At 50.2% G+C, this 19,408-nt stretch overlaps 1 protein-coding gene and 1 long non-coding RNA gene across 5 annotated transcripts; one reads left to right on the forward strand and one right to left on the reverse strand.

The window, feature by feature from the left end:
- Positions 1 to 1,306: 1,306 nt before the first annotated feature.
- On the reverse strand, positions 1,307 to 7,593 carry LOC128852921 (uncharacterized). 3 transcript variants are annotated; one of them, XR_008451054.1, is made up of 4 exons: positions 5,580 to 7,593; positions 5,346 to 5,459; positions 4,184 to 4,274; positions 1,307 to 1,859 (listed from the first exon to the last, which is right to left on the reverse strand). It is a non-coding gene; the product is annotated as an uncharacterized LOC128852921 (long non-coding RNA). The 3 variants fall into 3 exon arrangements; XR_008451053.1 differs by having other exon boundaries at positions 1,307 to 1,743; positions 5,346 to 7,593; XR_008451052.1 differs by having other exon boundaries at positions 5,346 to 7,593.
- Positions 7,594 to 7,802: 209 nt separating this feature from the next.
- Positions 7,803 to 18,849, forward strand: LOC104060165 (fatty-acid amide hydrolase 1). 2 transcript variants are annotated; one of them, XM_054073378.1, is made up of 15 exons: positions 7,803 to 7,942; positions 10,304 to 10,417; positions 11,129 to 11,272; positions 11,601 to 11,734; positions 12,902 to 13,108; positions 13,521 to 13,561; positions 14,072 to 14,196; positions 14,431 to 14,556; positions 15,677 to 15,774; positions 16,162 to 16,261; positions 16,540 to 16,580; positions 17,396 to 17,435; positions 17,819 to 17,927; positions 18,263 to 18,408; positions 18,503 to 18,849. In XM_054073378.1, the coding sequence occupies exons 2-15, from the start codon at positions 10,319 to 10,321 to the stop codon at positions 18,629 to 18,631; spliced, it is 1,539 nt and encodes a 512-aa protein (XP_053929353.1). In that variant the 5' UTR covers positions 7,803 to 7,942; positions 10,304 to 10,318; the 3' UTR covers positions 18,632 to 18,849. The 2 variants fall into 2 exon arrangements, with proteins under 2 accessions (XP_053929353.1, XP_053929352.1); XM_054073377.1 differs by lacking the exon at positions 7,803 to 7,942 and adding an exon at positions 8,217 to 8,686.
- Positions 18,850 to 19,408: the final 559 nt, after the last annotated feature.

The raw sequence follows: 19,408 nt of genomic DNA on the forward strand, positions 1-19,408 counted from the left end.
AAGGCAGCTCCCCCGAGGATGTGTCAGAGTAACCTGGTGAATACGGAGTCACTCACTCACTGTGGGACCAGAGAAAAAGCCAGCGGAGAGCCTTTGCCTCCCTGCATGGCAGAAATGGATCTGCAGGTCCCCATGTGGCTGCTGCCTACGCAGAGTAAGGGAACAAGTAGGGAAGGTAGCATTCCCGCAGCACAGTTCAGGGAGCGCCTTCATCCTGCAAAAGAGAAGATATTCAGCCTGAATAAATGCAAAGCCCCCTATTCTGCCTGGCACAGTGGGTTTCCCTGAGACTCAGCTCGTGCCTTAACGAAGGACCCTTTCCAATCCATGAGCCGTCAGATCGCAGAGCAGAAGGGAGGACTGTTTGTTTAGACCTATGTGGGTTAGGCAGCTCAGACTTTATTCTCACACTTTGATAGGTTCCTAAATGAAAATCCAATAATATTTTAAGCAGAACGAGTTCCCATGAAAGTCATTTCTAAATCACCCGGCTCATCCTACCTGTTGGCTGGATTCTCCATCCCCACTGGCCTAAGCCTGGTGTAACATCACTGCTCCCAATGGCATTACTCCCGGGAGCCGAGTCTGGCCCTGCACAGAAAGCGCCCGCTGCCGCCTGCCTTTAATGAACATGTAAATAGATGGGAGGCTTCAGAGCAGAGTAACCCTGCAGTCAGGAAGTTCTCCAAAGCAGCTCGGGAGAAATAACACTTTATTCCTGGCGGTGCAAATAACTGATAGGGACTGGCTAAGAAGGGTTCATGCAAATACTCCCGAATTAAGCTCCGTCTGAAGTTAGAAAGGAAAGATGATAAACACACCAGGCTTTAAAACTGCAAAATATGCTTTGCAGGCATGAAACCGGAGGAGTAACAAAACTATCTGACATCATATTAAATAGCAAAGCATTTCTTATTCTCAGGGCTGCAGTTACCTAAAACCAGAGTCCCATTAAAGAGTCCTAACTATTATTTACATTTCTAAATCTTAAAACCATTAACAAAAGCCACTTAATTCAATTACTTTCCCTGGGTGCTGAGGTTATTACATTATTGTCATGAAGCTGAGTTTGGCTCTGGGTTTCTCTTTTTTTTCCTTTTTTTAAATTCATTCCTCTTTTCCCTGCGTCGAGTGCCTCCCCCGCACCTCCCCATCTTCCTCTCCCCAGATGTCATTGTGTAGAACTAATGGGGTAAACTGAAATGGTATCTGTCCTCATTGACAGGTTTATGAGAATTTAATAAAGCGTGGCACGGATAAAATGAGATATTACAAGGCCACACAAAGCTGATTGACTTCTCCACGTCAGCATTTTTATTTGGTTATTTATTTATTTCTTTGCAACGCTGGGGTGATCTCACCAGTCCTTCAGCAGTGCCGGCCTGGGAGAGATGAGAGAGGGAGGGAAAACGCAGGTGACGGGAGGGACTGATTGATCCATCGATGTTTGCTGTGAGCATGGGCCACAATGCTTTGCAGCTTTCTCATTGCTCCCGAGAGATGACATATAGGAGTCAACGAGGTCCTCCACAACATTGCCTATGTATGTTCATGCCGCTTGTATCTCCACGGTGCTGCGGTGGGCTTGCCAACAACAGCTTGTCTCTAGGCACGGGAACCCACCGCTTCTCTGCTGGAGGGTCTGAACCAGGGACCAGCTGCTGGTGGTACAAGATACTGAGCAGACCACACTTGGTATGGACAAGGTGGTAGGCACATTGGCGTCACGCAGCCCGCGTATCCCTATAGGGGTGACATTCAAAGCGATGCTAAAATGATCCCCATAACCTGCCGGGTGGGCTCACCTCAGACCCATAGCACATGGAAGTTTACACTGACAGAAGCAGAGCAATCACAACCTGCAAAAGGACCAAGGAGGTTCTCAAGAAGAAGGATGCCACTAACCAACTCCACCAAGACATGGGTCTCCTGCCCTGTGCCCAACCTGCTTGTGCAAATGTAAATCACAAGTCACCCAGGAGCCCGCACAGATCAAACCTTCCTTCTGGGAAAAACCAATGTATATGTTTAAATGTGTTTGCTCCCATCCCACGGTAAACAGCGAGACCTGGAAAAGTGGGCTGTGCAATAACTGGCTGGCTGTCTCCCTCTCCTGGCCTGTTCAGAAAGCAGGGAGCTCAGGAAAAAAAAAGAAGGAAAAGAAAAAAGAAAGACAAGAAAATTCAGGGTTTTTATGTTTTTTTCCAGGTAAGGAAAACCACAGCACCAGTAGCCAAGGAGACCTGGATTCAGCCCAGTCACACTCAGAAGGATGAAGGCTCAGAACTCTGCTGTGGCTCAGGACCCCACTTAAAGTTTGACCCCAAACTAAAGAAGAATATTGCTTAGGGGGGAGACAGTCAGTATTAAACTGGGGGCTGCCCGTGTTAGCCCCAAATCTTGGTCTGTGAAGCTTCAAACACAAATAATATTGTTTCCCCCATTCTGCAATACGCAATCGGAGAAGGTAGAGATGCCCTTGTCCATCCAAAAGCGCAGGCAGCCTGCCAGGCATGAGGCATGGTCCTGGACACCAAAACATGTCCTGGCAGCAGCAGAGCTGCAGGTTTCTGAGCACTAACAGCCTATGGGATCTAGGATTGAGCCCTGCAGGGATGCCCTCCTTAGCAAAACAGACCTGGCCCAGATGGACCAACAGCAAAACTCTCATAATTTCCAGTATCTGAAAGCTGGCATACAAGAAAGCTGGGGTGGGACTTCTTATGGAGGCATATGGTGACAGGACAAGGGGGATGGGCTTTAAATTGGAGGAGAGAAGATTTAGACTAGATATAAGGAAGAAATTCTTCACAATGAGAGTGGTGAGGCCCTGGCACAGGTTGCTCAGGGAAGCTGTGGTTGCCCCATCCCTGGAGGTGTTCAAGGCCAGGTTGGATGGGGCTTTGAGCAGCCTGATCCAGTGGGAGGTGTCCCTGCCCAGGGCAGGGGGGTTGGAACTGGATGATCTTTAAGGTCCCTTCCACCTCAAACCATTCTATGATTCTATGATTTTATAAAAGCACTTAAAAACACCTGAAATCAAAGCACAGCTCCCCACAAAAGCTTAGGTTGTCCCATCGTCCAAGGAGCCAGAAAAGGGCTTTCTGCTTTGTTCGTCACTCTTTGCGAGTTCAGGCTCTACAGCGTAGTGTTTTAGTGAGCAAAAGCCTCCGAACACAAGATTTCTGCCAGGACAACAGCTCGATCCTGCTCTCTGGTGGCTCTCATCTGAAATGCCAAGTGCATCCAGCAGCGATGTCTTCTCAGAGTAGCAAGAGACAGACACTTTGCCTGGCCTGGTCTTCTCCCAAAGGCTGGAAAGGGTCTGTGCTTCTCTTTCTTTATTAATTTAGCTCACGATACAGCTCAGAAAGGAGCTTTGCACAAGATGATGGAGATTGTAGAAGGTTTTAAGATTCCGTGCTTGAGCGGGGCATGGGTCCATCGCTGGAGAGGGCCTATGGGCTCTGTAAAGGGGCTGCAACTTCCCACCCTTCTTTTAAAAGCCCCTCCGAATCCTTTGCATCGTAGCAAGCATCCTGTTGCTCTGCATAGATTGCTCAGAATCCTTGCAACAGCCTTTCCTGCAACGCCCCCATCTGTAAACATCCCCCTCACAATATGGTGTCTTCTTGCTGAAGGACCACAAGGTGCAGAGCAAGTTGGGGAGCTTTTCTTCTAGATTTCCTCACCCCTCCCCAGTGAGATGCATTCATGCTCCCAGCCCCACTGATGAGCACAATGGGCTCACTCAAAGGGCAGGGCATGAGCAGGCGTCCCAAGTCTGCCATTCCCACCATCACCATCAGTCATAGAATCATAGAATCATGGAATCATAGAATCACAGAGTGGTTTGGGTTGGAAGGGACCTTGAAGAGACTTCCCACTGTATGAGATTGCTCGAAGTCTCATGCAGCCTGGCCTTGAACGCCTCCAGGGATGACAGCATCTATGACTTCTCAGGACAACTTGTACCAGTGCCTCACCACTCTCACAGTAAAAAGTTTCTTCCTAATATCTAATCTAAATTTTCCCTCTTTCAGCTTAAAACTATTACGCCTCCTCCTATCACTACACTCCCTGATAAAGAGCCCCTCCTCATCTTTCCTGTAGGCCCCAGGGTCTCCCAGGGCTGGACATCACTCCTTGTGACCCCAGGAATGGTTTTATCAATCCAACATACCGTGAGGCAGCATCCCATATAGAGTGGGCTCAGGGCTCACCTCTTGCTATTCTGAGGAGCACTTAACCACCTTTGCCATACTGGCTTCACCCTGTAAAGTTTTAAACACAGACATTGGCTCTCCGTTCTTTGCTCCATAATGAACATAAAAGAAAAAAGAAAGGGCAAAACTTGTTCCCCTCTCACCGGCTTTGCTGCAGCAGCTCTGTTCCCCTCTCTTTTAGCACCAGAGCTGCTCAGCATGTAAATGCATGTAAATCTTTGGCAGTATCCACAACAGCCCACTATCTCCTGCTCTCTTTCTCTGAGCGGCTGGAGTAATTACAGTGCAGCAGTGCCAGCACGAGGCATTTCTGCTGATGAATGCACTCAATCTAAGCACAGTTTTATGTATCATTAATTCCTCTAGCATTCAAAAAAATAACTTCTTTGATGGCAGATAATACTGTAATCACTCACAATTGCCAATACAATTATCTTCATTCAGCTGTGCAAAACAACTACAGGAGTAATTTTACCCACTTAAATGTTCTTTCTCTTTTTTTTTTTTTTATTCTTTAATGTTCACATGAAATATAGAACTGTTTGGACTTAGGTTGCTGTAACACAGGCACCAGTAGAAGCAAGCTCCCACTCCCTCACTTGTACAGAAAGGAGGTTTTCAGCCTGAAATTTTGCTTAAGGTGTCTTCAGCAATTTCAGAGGATTCCCAAAGGGTTCCCCCATCCTAGGGACCCCACTGCTATGATCTCAACTTTTTCTTATTCTCCATCAAGCTACTATACAACAGCTGCCAAGTACACAAGGAGCAAGAGAGTTACATTTAAGTGCAAGTTGTAGGAGCAAGTCATGGTGCTCTCCCAGGTCAGCTCTGCTGCTGCTGCAAATACATGAGCACTCCCTAATCTGCTTCAGAACAGAGTCCACAAAGCTGGCATGAACTATCTGCTTATGGTAACTCATTTACTCCAGCCTGAAGCAGATTTAGGAGCATCCAACCCTCCCACTGGCAGAGCTCTGGAGCACCGTCAGTGAGGACAGGCATTTCTCTATAGGCAGAGGTGAATACAAACTGAATAACAAAGGTGTCACTAAGTGAACAACTTGGTTGAAACATGCCATTTTCTTGAGGGGTAGAAGAATCGCTCACATGTGACACTACCTCTTGCCTGAGCTTCTGGACAACCCTCTCGCAGGGGTTAAACTCCAGCTCAGGGAGAAGCTGCTTCCCATTCTTGCAGATCACATTGATGAATTCCACTCCAGGGTCAGGAACCTACAGGGAGAGGAGAAATGAAGCACGAGAGAACGTTGTAAATGAAGCTTGATCTTCTTCCAGAGGGCCATACCCCAGGAAAGGGGTGACTGGGAGCTGGTGGCAGAGGCAGGTTGATACCCTCAGGGAAATAGCATAAAAGCAGTAGGGTGAAATGAAAGAACAGAAGTGTATGTATTACCGGGTGAACAGCAAACAGTTTTTTATTGCCTCTGAAATAAAGGGCAGCAAATGAAATTAAATCAGCTGACGGTGGCAAACCAGAGCAGTCACTTCTCTGTAGCACGTGGATAAATTGTGATCTCCCTGCTGCAGGACACTGCAAGTGCCAGAATCAGATTGCTTCACGCCAGAAATATCTGTACAAGCACACAGCTATTAGTCACTGAAACCTAACCTCTGGCTTGAGAAGCCATGGCTCTCCAGATGCCAGAAAACAGTGTCAAGGAAAATATTGCTGTGTGTTTTGCCATGCTCTCAGCATCTGCTCTCGTGTCAGATGAACAGGGACTAGCTGGTGTTCCTGTTCCAGCTGATCATGTGTGATGTGTCACGGGGAGAAGATGACGCTTTTCTGCCTCTCCTTTGGTAAGCACAGGGTTAGAGCATCTCTGGGGTGTGGTTGTACTCACGCAGTTACAGCTCTGTCAACACACGTGGAGGGGTGTGAGCAATGGGGAAAGAGGCATCCAGCAGATCCTTTCACCCTCTCTTAGCTGCAGGCTCTGGCTCCGCAAGGTAGTGGAGGAGATGCAGGGGCAAGATCCATCCTCATTTTCAGTACTTCACGATTCAAGCCCCTTTTGCTGCAGCATATGGACAGTGCTACACACATAATAACAGAAAAACTCCACTTGCTCATCTGGCAAGGACACACTGGTGTCCCAAAGGGACATCAGGGCATTACTCACCCCACAAGCCAGCAGCTGGTTCCCTCACTCTGGCTCATAAGGAGCAAGGCCAGAGCCATTTTACCTCTTTTAGGTGGTCCCAGGCACATTCTCCTGGACAGGGTGTCCCCAGCGAGCCTGGCCTATACCGGACCCCCTCTGCCCTGTCCCATCTCTGCTGACGGCTGTGTCACAGCAGAGTCCGGCTGCGTTTTGGTGTTTCCCCATGCCCTGGGTTAACCTCCTGGAGCTGGCTCACCCCAGCGCAGATTCAAGCCTTGCCACTGTCCTGCCTGATGCCTCAAATCCATTTATTCACCCCTATACGTTTGCTCAAGAGAGGGGAGAGGGGCAGTCTCTGGCAGCAGTTCTTAGAGGCACAGGTGCTCCAGGCAAGAAGCTCATATTTTGTTCTCTTCCCTTTGACAAACTGAACTGAAGAAGTTGGAATTTTTTTTTTCTGCATGAGAGATTTTAAGCAGGGTTTAAACTAGGGGGAAGAGGATTGGAGAAGTAATTTTGTCTTCCACCACAAGTAGTTTTTAACTCCTCTTTCTTCAAAGCTCACCACCTTCCTTGTTCTCTTGTTAAAAGACTCCAAGCACACCTGGCTTTACTGCCTGCAGGGAAACAGCCCTATTCTGGCATTTTGCTGTCATAGGGTGAGATTAGTGCAGCGGAGGAGAGCGTGAAGCCTCCAGCATGAGAAAGAAGGAAGGAAGAGATAGAGATCACAGCATCTGCTTTCATGAACCTTGAGCTCACCCCATCCTCTTGGCTCACTGCAAGGGCACCCCTACCACCCCTGCTCCCCTTACAGGTTTTTATGCCTTGAGCAGCCCACATGCACGGGACTGCAGTGTGTTGTGAGCTTGGATTACTGTATAATCCTCTGAGCCCCACAGTCTTAAAGGGGAAGAAAAGAGGTAGGGGGAAAGAAAAAAGAAGGAAAAAAAAACCCACAAACTGGGGGAGGGGAAGACTGTTCTTGCATGTAATTTCCTTGACCCAGATAACAGGGAGCTGCTCATCTTCAGGTACCGAGCAAGAAGCCCTAAGCCACACGTTCAGTGAGGGCTGAATATTTCCAACACCCTTTAGCAATGACAGTTCCAGGTCACTGTGTACGGACGGTGCAGCGTTCCGTTCCGTTCGGGGCCCTGCGCTCTGGTGTGAGCCGCTGGGCTGCTGCCCACTAGCCCTGACGGCCTGAGGGAAAGCCAGAGGCCTGGCAATAACACCAGCAATCATAGAATCACCATGTTGGAAAAGACCTCTTGGATCATTGAGTCCAACCATTCCTATCAGGTCCTATCGGATCATTGAGTCCAACCATTCCTGTCAGGTCCTATGAGGAAAGTCACATCTCGGGGTGTGTAACTCTCCATTGCTTTTTCCAGCGGTGCATCTGCCAGGAATGGCTCAGGCACAGCTCATCCTGCTGGGAGGCAGGGGAGGAAGAAAACACCCCAAACCCTTCCCTCCAAGTTTTCCACAACCTTACGGGCAGCATCTAAACCGGACAGCTCGAAATACGCTCGCTGATGAACTTCTGCAAGCTTCGAAGGTTTTTTTAGGGACAGACCCCACACGGTAGGCGGTGACAAAGAAATTACTTCAGAGCTTCCCTCAAAGGGAGCCTTGCCTGAGCAGGAATGCCGGGTTCCCACTGCTGGAAGCCGCAGGATTGAGCCCAGCCCAGGCACACCCGGGCTCTGACAGCGACCGCGGGGGCTCTGCGGGGCACGGGCGGGGGCATTCCTTGTTTCTTTTTCCCACGCAGCCTCAGGAAATGCAGAGGAGCCGGGTATCTTTGGGATAGCCAAGACTATCCCCAGAGAAGGTGAAAAAAAAAAAAAAAGAGATCAAAGCGTCCCTGGAGCAACGGCTAGATAAATAAACCTTATCAGAGAGAAACCACGCAGCGCAGGGAGGGGTGAAGTTTCCATCCCGGAGCTTTTCCTGCTCCCCAATCTCCTCCCTTCTCGTGCTGCCGCTCGCAAAGCAACAAACCGGTTCAATCCTTTCACCAGCGAGCTCAGCCCTCTCCCCGCCCGGCAATCCTCGCCGGGTTTTGCCTGCCTCCTCCCCGCGTCCCCCTCGGCGGGGCCGGTGCCGCCGGTGCCCCCGGTGCGGGCGGGGAGGGGCGCGGAGGCTCCGGCCATGCGGGTGCCGCTGCCCGCCCTGCTCTGCTGCTCCGCCGCCAGCCTGCTGCTGCTGCTGCTGCTGCCATGGCGCCGCCGCAGGAGGCTCTGGAAGAAGGTGAAGGAGGCTCAGCAAAGGCAGGAGAGGAGCTTGGTGCGGATGGAAGCGGCCGCGCAGCGCTTTCGGGAGCAGGTGGGTGCGCGGCGAGCAAACGCGCTTCTCCCCCCGCTGCGGCCCCGGGGATGCGCGGAGCCTCTCCGCCGGCCCAGGGAGGGGTCCTGCAGCCTGGCCCCTTCCCCTTAGGGCAGCCCCGGGGGCAGCGGCCCCTCCTGCGGGCTCGGGGGGCTCTGGCAGAGCTGTGCCGGCAGCGAGAGGGCATCCTCATATGGAGCTATTGGGATTGCGGTTTAGTTTTTGCCTTTCTAGATCTCTCTGTGTGCACACACCCCTTTCTCCCTCTTCTTCACCTCCCCTCTTCTTCTTCCCCCTCTTCTTCTTCTTCCCCCCTTCTTCTTCTTCTTATTCTTCCCCCCTTCTTCCCCCCTCCTTCTTCTTCTTCCCCCCCCTCCTTCTTCTTCTTCCCCCCCCTCCTTCTTCTTCTTCCCCCCCCTCCTTCTTCTTCTTCCCCCCTCCTTCTTCTTCCCCCCTCTTCTTCTTCTTCTTACCCCCCCTCTTCTTCTTCTTCTTCTTCCCCCCCTCTTCTTCTTCTTCTTCTTCTTCTTCCCCCCTCTTCTTCTTCCCCCCTCTTCTTCTTCCCCCCTCTTCTTCTTCCCCCCTCTTCTTCTTCCCCCCTCTTCTTCTTCACACCCCCCTCTTCCTCAGCCCCCCCTTCTTCACCCTCCTCCAGCACTGCTTTCTAGCAGGGATGGGGAGGAAGCACATCCCTGTGAGGTGGGGGATAACGGGCAGCAGCACAGGTGCCAGCAAACAGCAACCAGCAGGGAAAAAATATAAAGGACAATCCCTGCCTCTCATCTGAAAGCTTCCCGGCCTCTTCCGCTATGGTGGGAGGCTCGGCCCAGCTGCTGAGAAGGCGGTTGGAAAGAGCAAGAGGCAATGTGTTATCAGCAGAGGCCAAAGTGCAGCCAAGCAAACCAAGGGCAGTGGCCACGGGGACGGGATGTGATGACACCGGTGCTGAGGCACAGTGCCCAAAAATCCGGCTCAACCGCGCTGTCCTCCCTGTGATCTCCTCACACTGCCCAGCCTGTGGCTGGAGTGGTCTCTCTTGGGTTCAGAGTCCAGTTTAGGGGATGAGGTTTGATGCTTTTTTCATGGTATTTAGCAGGTGGCGAGGAAACCTCTGCTGGCGCAATGATTTGTCTGCTATCAGCCAAGGAGCTCCTTGGTTTCTGTGCTTCCCTGTAGGTTATCTAGGTGATGGCAGGAGAAGAGCTGGCTCCAGTTCCAGTTTAATTTCTTGCTGGCACAACGTCCGTGACCATGCTGCCAATACCCACTGTAATTCAGCAGAAAACATCGCACTGAGTGGTTTCCTCAGGCCTGGCCAAGACCTCAATGAACAAGGCCGCGGGAAAGGCTTTATCTTAAGCAGCAGGTTCTTGTTGAGACCAGCCTGTCCAGGAAGACAAGGCTTTGTACAGTCTGGGTTACTACTGGCCCTGCAAGTTTCACCCCATGCTCACTGGTATCGGGGTAGGAGCAGGATTGCAGTCTTGAGGCAAATGTTGCATTTGGCCACCAAACGGCAGATATTTTTTGGATGGGTTGCAGTGGGCATCAGGGGAAGAGGAAGAGCCCACCAGCTGAGGCAGTGGTATGTCATTACTTTTTCAACCTTTCCCTTAGCATCCTTCTGTGAACATGACCTCCATCCTCTCGCTGTCTTTGCCGGAGCTCTCCCAGAAACTTCGTGATGGTTCCCTCCCTCTGGAGCATGTCTTCTACACCTACGTGAGCGAGGTGAGGACCAAAGGCAGTGAGGCGGCATCTCACCAGCAGTGGGGCTCACTTTCCAGGGTGAAGCTCAGCACAAAGTTCAAACACTAGTTCAAACCTGGTTCAAAGGCTGATGGGCTGTCGCTGCTCATTGGTTAGGGCTGGGGCATTTCTGTGAGCTTGGTGCCTGGCTGCAATGGCTCTTGGCTTGGTTTGGAGCGAAGGGGAACAGGATGCTCAGCATCTGGAGAGACCATACTTTCCCAGGGAAGCCCATACCTTCCCAGGAGCAAGTGTGGCTATAGAAAAGTTGCAGAGTGTTGCTGTTGTCTCCCCTCCATCTCTGAATGAGTTGGTAATACTCGAAGACTCAGTGTCCACTTTCATTGTCTACTTTTGCCAAAATGCCCTGATCACCACCTGGGTTCACGTTTTAGCATTATCATTTTATGCCACCCCAGAAGCTCAATCAAGAGAACTGCCTTTGGTATTCTTCTGAGCTGAGTGCCTCTCTCCATCGCTCACCAACTGGTGCTGTGGCTCCCTATCTCCAAAGTCTGGCATGAAAATGTCTTGACTGTATTGGAAAAGAACAGAAAGGGCTGCCCTGATGCTGACTGCTCAGATGGAGATGTGGAAAAGGGGGAAGGGGCAGGTGTCCTTTGCAAAGCAGAAGGCTGTTGTGCAATGCTGTGTGCTGTGTCTCACCTGAGGGCTTTGCCTGCTTTCCCCAAGGCCGTCCGGATCACCATAGAAACCAACTGCATCACGGAGTACCTGGAGGAGTGTGAGACGCAGCTCAAGAAAGCAAAGCTGACGGGGAAGCCTGGTTTGCTATATGGAGTGCCTGTCAGCATCAAAGACTCCATCGATTGCCAGGTACCACCAGTGCAATACCACATGTATTCCAAAATCTCTGTAGTTTAAAATTTGGTGGCAGGGTGAAGTCTGACCTCAGCATCTGGTTTGCCTTTGTCATAGCTGTTGTGGGATGGCCTACGCTGGCAGGTAATGGGGTTTGCTGCCTGTCTCCCATATAAGCCAACAGAGAAGGCTGGTCAGATTTACTGCAAATATGCTATGCAATGTGTGCATGATGGATGAGTTGTTGGAGGTGCATGCACATATTTATATGGAGAGATAAACATACAGGAGTAGGGGGAATTGCAAGTCCCCATTTGGAAACCTCATTGTCCTGTGTTCCCAGGGTCATGATTCCACGCTAGGGTTTATAAAAAACCTCAATAAACCCGCAGCAGAGGACAGCGTGGTGGTGCAGGTGCTCAGGAGACAGGGAGCAATTCCGTTTGTCAAAACCAATGTTCCTCAGTCCCTCATCAGGTAGGTAGACGCTCCCTTCCCTCGGTGTGGCATCATCCTCTCTCCCTCATCTCAAGTGAGGATTTCTATCAAGTCTAATTCTCCTTTCCCCCTTCTTTTTAAATAACAGCACCTGGTCCTGATCCTTAGTGTCTAAATTTGACTTTAAAAAGTAAACACATGTACAGTAAGGATGAAAATTAACGCTAGTTCTTAATGAAATAAAGAAGTGAAAGAAGAGAAGGGGAGAGAAATCACAGCCCTTCTTTCCTGAGCTGGATGTTTTTAAATTGCCTTTGGTTGGTTGGTTTTTAGGGGTGGGTTTTTTTTGGTTGTTTTTTTACTTAACCTCCTTAGGGTTAACTGTTAACTTTAAGCTGTTAACCTTAGTTAACATTTGGTCCTGTTAACTACACAGTGCAAACACACATTTATGAAAGGGGAAGCTAGTTAAGCTAACAACATTCCATTATCCTTCTCTCAAACCTCTTGCTCTATCTGGCAAGACCGCTTGCCAACGTTGACATGGGGTGAGGTCAGATGTACTCTGTTGGATAGCCACCATGCTAGTGTCCCTGTGTCCTGCCAAGGTGAGCTCTGGCAGAGCTCCTCTGTGGGTAACTGTTGCCCCAGCTTTGTGAAATGCCTCCTTAAGGCAATGTGGCAATGACTGACCATGTTTTTAAAAAAAAAAAAAAAAAAGCCATACAAAGAGGTTGCACCGGGGATTGTCAGATTTTGCACCAGTTCCTGGGGGAGTCCGATGTTCCGATATTGTTGCAACTGGCATTTGGCGTGTTCCCAGGCAGGGGCTCAACCATGTCCCCACCAGGGTGAGGGGCGCCTGGACCTGCTCCAGGTGGGCTGATTTGAATGTTCTGTGGCACTCAGGATAACCTGAACAAGGAAGCTTTCTAGAAGGCTTGATGTATTCATGCTGCCAGAGGGTCTGTCTGGAGAAGGCTTGACAATGCTGAAATTAGCTGGCAGTGAATCCAAGTCCTGGGACTGCCATAAAAAGGCTGATGGTCTTCATGGGAGCATTGGGAAGCTCTCAGGTCAAGTGATGTCAATGTAACAACTAGTGAATAACCTTTTTGCCTTCTGAAGGTCTTTTTGTAGTGACTGGAGTCCACTTCAGCAGATCTCTACATTCCTCTCATTTGCAATCTCTGTTTCTCTCTTTAGCTATGACTGCAAGAACTTAATCTTTGGTCAGACGTTCAACCCTCTGCTCTACACCAGAAGTCCCGGAGGCTCCTCTGGTGGAGAAGGGGCACTTGTAGGAGGAGGTGGGTCCATCCTGGGCCTTGGGACCGATGTAGGAGGGAGCCTGCGTTTCCCTGCTGCCTTCTGTGGGATCTGTGCACTCAAACCCACAGGGAACAGACTCAGGTACTGCAAGTAATGCTGTGATGTCTCAAGGTGAGGGTAACATGCTACCCTACCCACTGCTGTGCTGGGATGCCCCTGCTCCTGTGGACAAGGGGAAACAGGAGGAACTGGGAAGGGCTTGTTTGTCCCTCCTGCCCAGCCTTTTGGGGGTCCAGTATAGAGGGAAGCATTGTTTCCCCAGAATGGGTATGAATAAACCTCTCCATCTGCATGCTGAGGGGACTGACAGGACATAAATCATTCTGGCCTAGGTTGGGTCTCTCTTGGGGTTTCCCTCGGCCCTTCCTGCTGCCTACCTCAGCATTTGTAAAGGGAGGGCAGTGTTTTCATTACGACTTGCTACTGCTTAAAGCCTTTCCCATCTGTGAAAACTTCTCAGCTGCTGTATTTTCTGTGTCTCTTTTCTTTGCAGTAAGAAAGGGATAGTTTCTGGTGTCCCTGGACAGAAGGCAGGTAGGAATTGATGGTTGTCCCCCAGGTAGGGCAGGGGAAAGAAGGGTTCTCAGCTGGTTGTGGGGGACCTTCTCCAACACATTCAGGGAGGAAAGCAGGTTCCTTCTTCAGGGAGCCACTCCTGTGACTCCTGAGAAACTGGGTCATGCATGAGCCAAGAGGCTTGTGCAACATGTAAACTTCAACACACACTATAACCCCCAGGCTGCTGCATTGTCTGCCACTGCTTCCTGGGAGGTGGGATTAGCAGTTAAAGTGGGTGTCTTATGTTGTACTTGTGTCGTAATTGACAAAGCTTTCTGTTTAATTTTGTAAGTCATGAAATGGAACCATCGGGGCACTTAGTAAAGGATAACAGGTCTGGGTCCATAATGATGGGCTTGATGGTTGGGATGTACCTGTAGGCAGCCCCAGCCCGGTTCTCACAGAGGAACTGTTGCCGACATTAGACTAAGTCAAAATGATGCCAAGAGCCCCCAGCTATGAATGCTCTCTTCTGGTCTCTTCCAGTGGCTGCAGCAGTAGGGCCGATTGCGAAAGATGTAGAGAGCCTGGCACTGTGCATGCGGGCGCTGCTGTGTGAGGACATGTTCAACCTGGACAGCACAGTGCCTCCCCTTCCCTTCAATGAAGAGGTAAAGGATCTCAAAGTGGGTGAAGGTCTCTGAGAAGAGCTGCCATCGCTCAGGCTGAAAATGCCAGTGACTCATGGCAGCCCTCTGGGACCCATTCTAACCTGCCAGATGTTGAGGATGGGCACGTGAGCGAGAGAAGTGCTGCTTTCCAGACTCGCCCTGACCCATGGGTGTGCTGTTGGCCCCTGATGCTGCTGACATCCTTCCAGCTGGCACTCTTCCCTTGCTCTGCAGATCTATTCCAGCACGCAGCCCCTTCGCATAGGCTACTATGAAACTGATTTCTTCACCATGCCAAGCCCTGCCATGAGACGTGCTGTTCGGGAAATGAAGGAGCTGTTGGAGGATGCTGGCCACACGGTAAGGTGTTGCATAAACGCAACAGTCATGCTGCATCTATTCTTCCTTCCTGCTGTGCCTTTGGGGCTCCTGGGTGAACATCAAATCTGACAGGGAGAGAGGACCTGGAATCTGCTCACCTTCCTGTAGCTCTGATGAAGGTAGATAGCTGCTTCTTGAAAAAAGAAATTCTTTGTATTGCAGCTTGATTTCCCCTCTCAGCAGGTTCTTGGTGCTCCTTAGATGCTGGTGGACACAAAAGGGGACCCACCCCAATCCATGACACATGCTGTGGACTAAACACACTGCTGTATGACTTGTCTGTAGTGTGGGTGCATTTAGTCATACCCTGGCCAAAGTCCGCATGCCTCTAGGTGCTGTACAACCCTGATCCTGAGGCAGTTCTCCCGGGGAGCTTACAGTCCTGGTGGTGTAGGGTTACTGTCAGCTCTGTTTCCTGAGCCTAATAGACCCGTCTCTTTGCTGTGGCTGTGGCAGGCTGTTGTCCAAGTACTTGTTCAGTGCATTCTGAAGCCAATTCCACCTCTTCTGCATCATATCCTTTATCAAACACTTCTGCAGATGTACTGTGTAGTGCATGGAAAGCCACCTCCTGCTTTTCTACCTGGAAATGAGAAAATTCCAGATAGCAGATCTTTCTTAGCCAAGCAGTCCTATATTGACTCAGACCCATTTCTAGGTGCTCAGGTTCCTGGGTTGCTGAGCAGAGGTTGTCTCCTTCCTCCTCCCTGCCATTTCAGCAAGTCTTCTCCTGTGTGTGATGCATGGTCTTGGCTGCACGCCTCCCCCTTACTCTTGCACAGGGATCGGGAGCAGAGGCTTATGCTCTCTGGCACTTAGTGCCAATTTTGGAGAGACTTTTTTGCCTTGGGGTCGCTTGGATATCAGGGTGCCAAGCCCATCCTGTATCTTTTGACTCATCAGTTGTTGCTGAAAGGGAAAACTGCTTTTTCAGGGAAGGGTGGTTATGATGACTTGGTGGCCTCAGATACTAAAGGCTTTCCTGAGAGCTTGTCAAGAAAACCTCAGCCCAGCTTGGCCCATTGTGAGCCCTTGTTGGCTTCTCCCACACTACTCGCCTGTGCTTGTGCTGCTGACTTCTTTTCTGTTGTCCTTCCAGCTGGTGCCCTTCGAACTCATGAATGTGGACTATGTGGTGTTTAACTTCTGTCTCAGGGGATTGTTTGCAGATGGGGGTGCTTCCTTTCTCAAGAAATTGTAAGTATAGCCTGGGATGGTTTAGTATGATCACTGCCTTTCTATGGAAATCCTCGCCAGGATCTGGTTAGTGTCTGGATACATGTAGCAGCAGTTCTGCTGGATGCAGATAGTGGCTGATAGGCACTGGGGTTTACTGGAAAGTTTATTGTCAAGTGATTCCTCTGACCCTTGTGTCTCTTTGGGATTGTTACCAGGCTTGACAGGTGAAAGGAAACTTTGTGCTGATACCCTGTAAATATTATGAGAATCAGAGCAGCCCAGAGGAATGGAACGAACCTCTTTCTGTCACTTAGATAATGCTGTTCAGGGGGGTTGGCTTTTGTGAAAGCTTCTACTGTGATTGCTTCTAGACCCTACTCAGCTAAGCACCCTTTTCTCTTTCAGCCAAGGGGAGCTGGAGAAAAGCAGCACGGGGCTGTTGTTCTGGTTGGCGAAGTCACCAGACTGGCTAAAAACTCTCCTCTCCTGGATTGCCAAACCCTTCGTAAGGTCCATTTCTTTCTAACATAAGTGGAGTTAAGTAATAGGTGGTGAATAACTTGTGTCCCATTGCAGCAAAGCTTTGTCATAGAGAAATCTCTATGTGGCTGTGCTTAGACACATCTCTGCACTGGAGTGATGTTATTTCTGTTCTTCCTCTCCCCACTTTGGGGATAATCCACAAGTCCTGCTTAAGAACTGAGTGAAGCTTGTATTTGTGACGGAGCTGTCTGAGGAAAGGGCTGGGATTAATGTAAATTCTTTTTACTTTCTCCTTCTTAGATGCCTCGATTTTCAAATATTGTAAGAAGCATGAGAGCAAAGTGAGTAAATCTGAGCCTGAGGAAATGTGTGAAGATTTGGGTTTCTCTTGGGAGAGCAGCAATGTTTGCTACATTAGGGATATTGCCCCGGCTGCATGTGTCTGAGAAGATACAAGGCAGAAAACACAAGGGTGGGAGCAGACTGATAGCAGTTTATGTCAACACTGTAACCCTGCAGGTTGTGCCAATCTGTTCTAGTACTGAGGCTGGGAATGAGGACAGGGACTCACTGCCTCTTGCTTAGGAGCTGGGTGAAGCTTTTGGGAACAAAATGCAGTGTTGGCTGGTTAATGCATCCATCATGCCATGAGGTCAGGGCACTGTAAAATGGAAGGTAAATGCACGGGGAATGAGGCTTGCTGTTCCTTGCTGCACTGTCAGTGTTGAGCAGTTAGTGGTAGAAAGGACTCAAATCCTGTGGCAGAGAGGGTGTATTTTGTGCTGTGCCTCCGAGGCTGTACATCTGTACCACATCAAAGGATCAGTTGCCTCACACAGCCTGACCTTTGAGAAATGGTGTGCGTGGGCTTCTACCTCCTCAGCACAGTGGCAGTAACAGGGCTGGATGGTTGTCAGGCCAGAGTAGCACTGCACCAATCTGCATTTAGTCTTTAGTCCTCTATCATCAAGAAGCAGAAATAAGACCCCCAGCTCTTCAGAGGAAAGTCAGGACTTTGCTAAAGTCCTCTCTTCCCTTGGCTGCAGATCCAGGAGCAGAGCTAACACATGCCCATCTGCTTTTTGAAGCTCTGCCCCTAAAGCTGCTCTTTGCAGCACCTCTTGATGCCTTTCATTGGTTTTGTTTCCTTTTTCAGCACTGTGGATGAAGTCTGGAGTCTTCATCATGAAATTGAGGTAAAGCATTGCAATTTGGGGTTAGATAGATTTTCTTTTATTTTTGTTTGGGAAGAGGCAGATTCAGTACCCATCTAAGGTTAGAAGATGATTGAGTCACTGGTGACACGAGGTAGGAATATACATCGCTTTGCAACAGATGTCACTTGGATGCGAAAGTTCTCGGCACATTTAAAGATTAGGATGACATATAGACACATTACACTTCAAAATGTGGGCCATCAGCTGCCACAGACTTGCCTTTGTTTCCATTCTGGTTTCCTCAAGACCTATGCCTGTGTCCCAGGTTGCCTTGCTCCAGCTGGGCACCCAAGGAGAGCCTCAGCCAGCAGCCATGGGACAGCACACCTACTCCACTGACCACCAGTGTGTTTCCTTCTCAGGAGTTTTGCCACCAGTTCACCGCTCAGTGGAAAAAGCTAAATCTAGATGTCATGCTTTGTCCCATGCTGAGCCCGGCTCTTCGCATCGGCTACCCTGTGAAGCTCTCAGGTAGGACTGCTGGTGGGGAACCTTTGCCTCCAGCACGCTTCTGCTGTGGCACTCCACCAGTATCACTGGGAAGCGTTCCTCCATTTCTCCTCACGTTCCCAAGGCACTGGCCAACAATGGGAAGAGTTTAGCTCTTGGTGCAACTGCAGCCCCAGCCGTGGGGTACACACATGGCATCCTCCCCCCGTGCATGTGGGAGCCAAGAGGCAGGTTTCCATCCTGCAGCCTTTGAGTTCCCAGTGCAAGTGCTCTGTTAGCTGGAAACTCCTGTACATAGAGGGGATAAAGTCTTGTCTGCAGTGGGCTCACACTGCAAGCTCCCTCTCTTTCACCAGTGGCAGTCAGCTACGCGATGCTCTACAATGCCTTGGATTTCCCTGCTGGTGTGGTCCCTGTCACGATGGTAATGGAAGAGGACGAGGAGGAACTGAAAAGCTACCAGGGGTACTTTCAGGACTGGTGGGACCAGACCCTGGTAAAGGTGAGCGGCTCCAGATTCCCCAGGGATGCAAGCATCATCTGCATCCCTTCGCCTGGACATCCCCCTGCCCTCTCCCACTCTGTTTGTGCCACAGGCTTTTCGTGACAGCGTGGGGCTGCCCGTGGCCGTGCAGTGCGTGGCCTTGCCTTGGCAGGAGGAATTGTGCCTACGGTTCATGAAGGAGGTGGAGACGCTTGCCTTGAAGAAAAACAGCCTTATCTGAGTCCCATACGCTATTTGGAGCAGGTTCCCATTTAACACCAGCACAGGTCATCCTTTCATCTGACTCACCTGCAGGACTCGTGTTCCCCTCCACAAGGATGCGGTCGTGGCTGGGCTGACTGCTGGCTTTGGGGCACAAGGGAAAAGCGAGGCGAGCTCTGCAGTGGTGGAGCACTTCCAATCGTTCTCTTAATACAGTATTTTTTGTTATCGGAAAGTCTGTTGCTTCAAGTTTTTGTTTGGGTAGGGTTGAGGTGGATTTTAATAACCCTCAAAACCCTCCAGGGAAGTGCAAGAGCATGCTCTTCCTCTTACAAATGGGGAAACTGAGGCATGAGGACTGGTTTTGTCCAAGAAGTTAAGACTCCTGTTTTGAGTGCTATAGGAAAAGGGGGTTTCCCTTCCTTTCTCAGCTCCCTGAGGATGAAATTAGTATTTTCCCTACCACAGACCAGCCATCTGAGGTCAAATCTGAGTCTGCCTGCAGGCCTTGGCAAACAGAGCAAGCTGGACTGCTTCCCACGGTGCTGGCACCTTGCAGACCCTGGAAGGGAAATCTGGAGTGATCATTAACTCCCATCTCCATCAGACACCTACTCCTGCTTTCCCCAGAGTGGATGGATGCAGTGCTTCGGCTCACAGTGTTGCAGGCATCAAGCAGCATGCTGGGGTCAGGCTGCCCTGCACACCTTCTCCTCCCGTTTGGCAGATGGGGCCAGGCCAGGTTTTCCAGTGGGGTTTTCCAGCCGCTGGCAGCCTCCAACACTGGGATTGGCAG

This window comes from Cuculus canorus, chromosome 8 (assembly GCF_017976375.1).
Source record: "Cuculus canorus isolate bCucCan1 chromosome 8, bCucCan1.pri, whole genome shotgun sequence".
Classification (NCBI taxonomy): Eukaryota; Metazoa; Chordata; class Aves; order Cuculiformes; family Cuculidae; genus Cuculus; species Cuculus canorus.

What these genes read in the sequence shown, in the direction of transcription:
- LOC104060165 (XM_054073377.1), top strand. Translation starts at nt 8,513, where the DNA reads ATGCGGGTGCCGCTGCCCGCCCTGCTCTGCTGCTCCGCCGCCAGCCTG. An exon ending in CCCACAGGGAACAGACTCAG is followed by an intron (nt 13,109 to 13,520) that starts GTACTGCAAGTA and finishes TTTTCTTTGCAG; the next exon opens with TAAGAAAGGGATAGTTTCTG. An exon ending in CCTGGATTGCCAAACCCTTC is followed by an intron (nt 16,262 to 16,539) that starts GTAAGGTCCATT and finishes TCTCCTTCTTAG; the next exon opens with ATGCCTCGATTTTCAAATAT.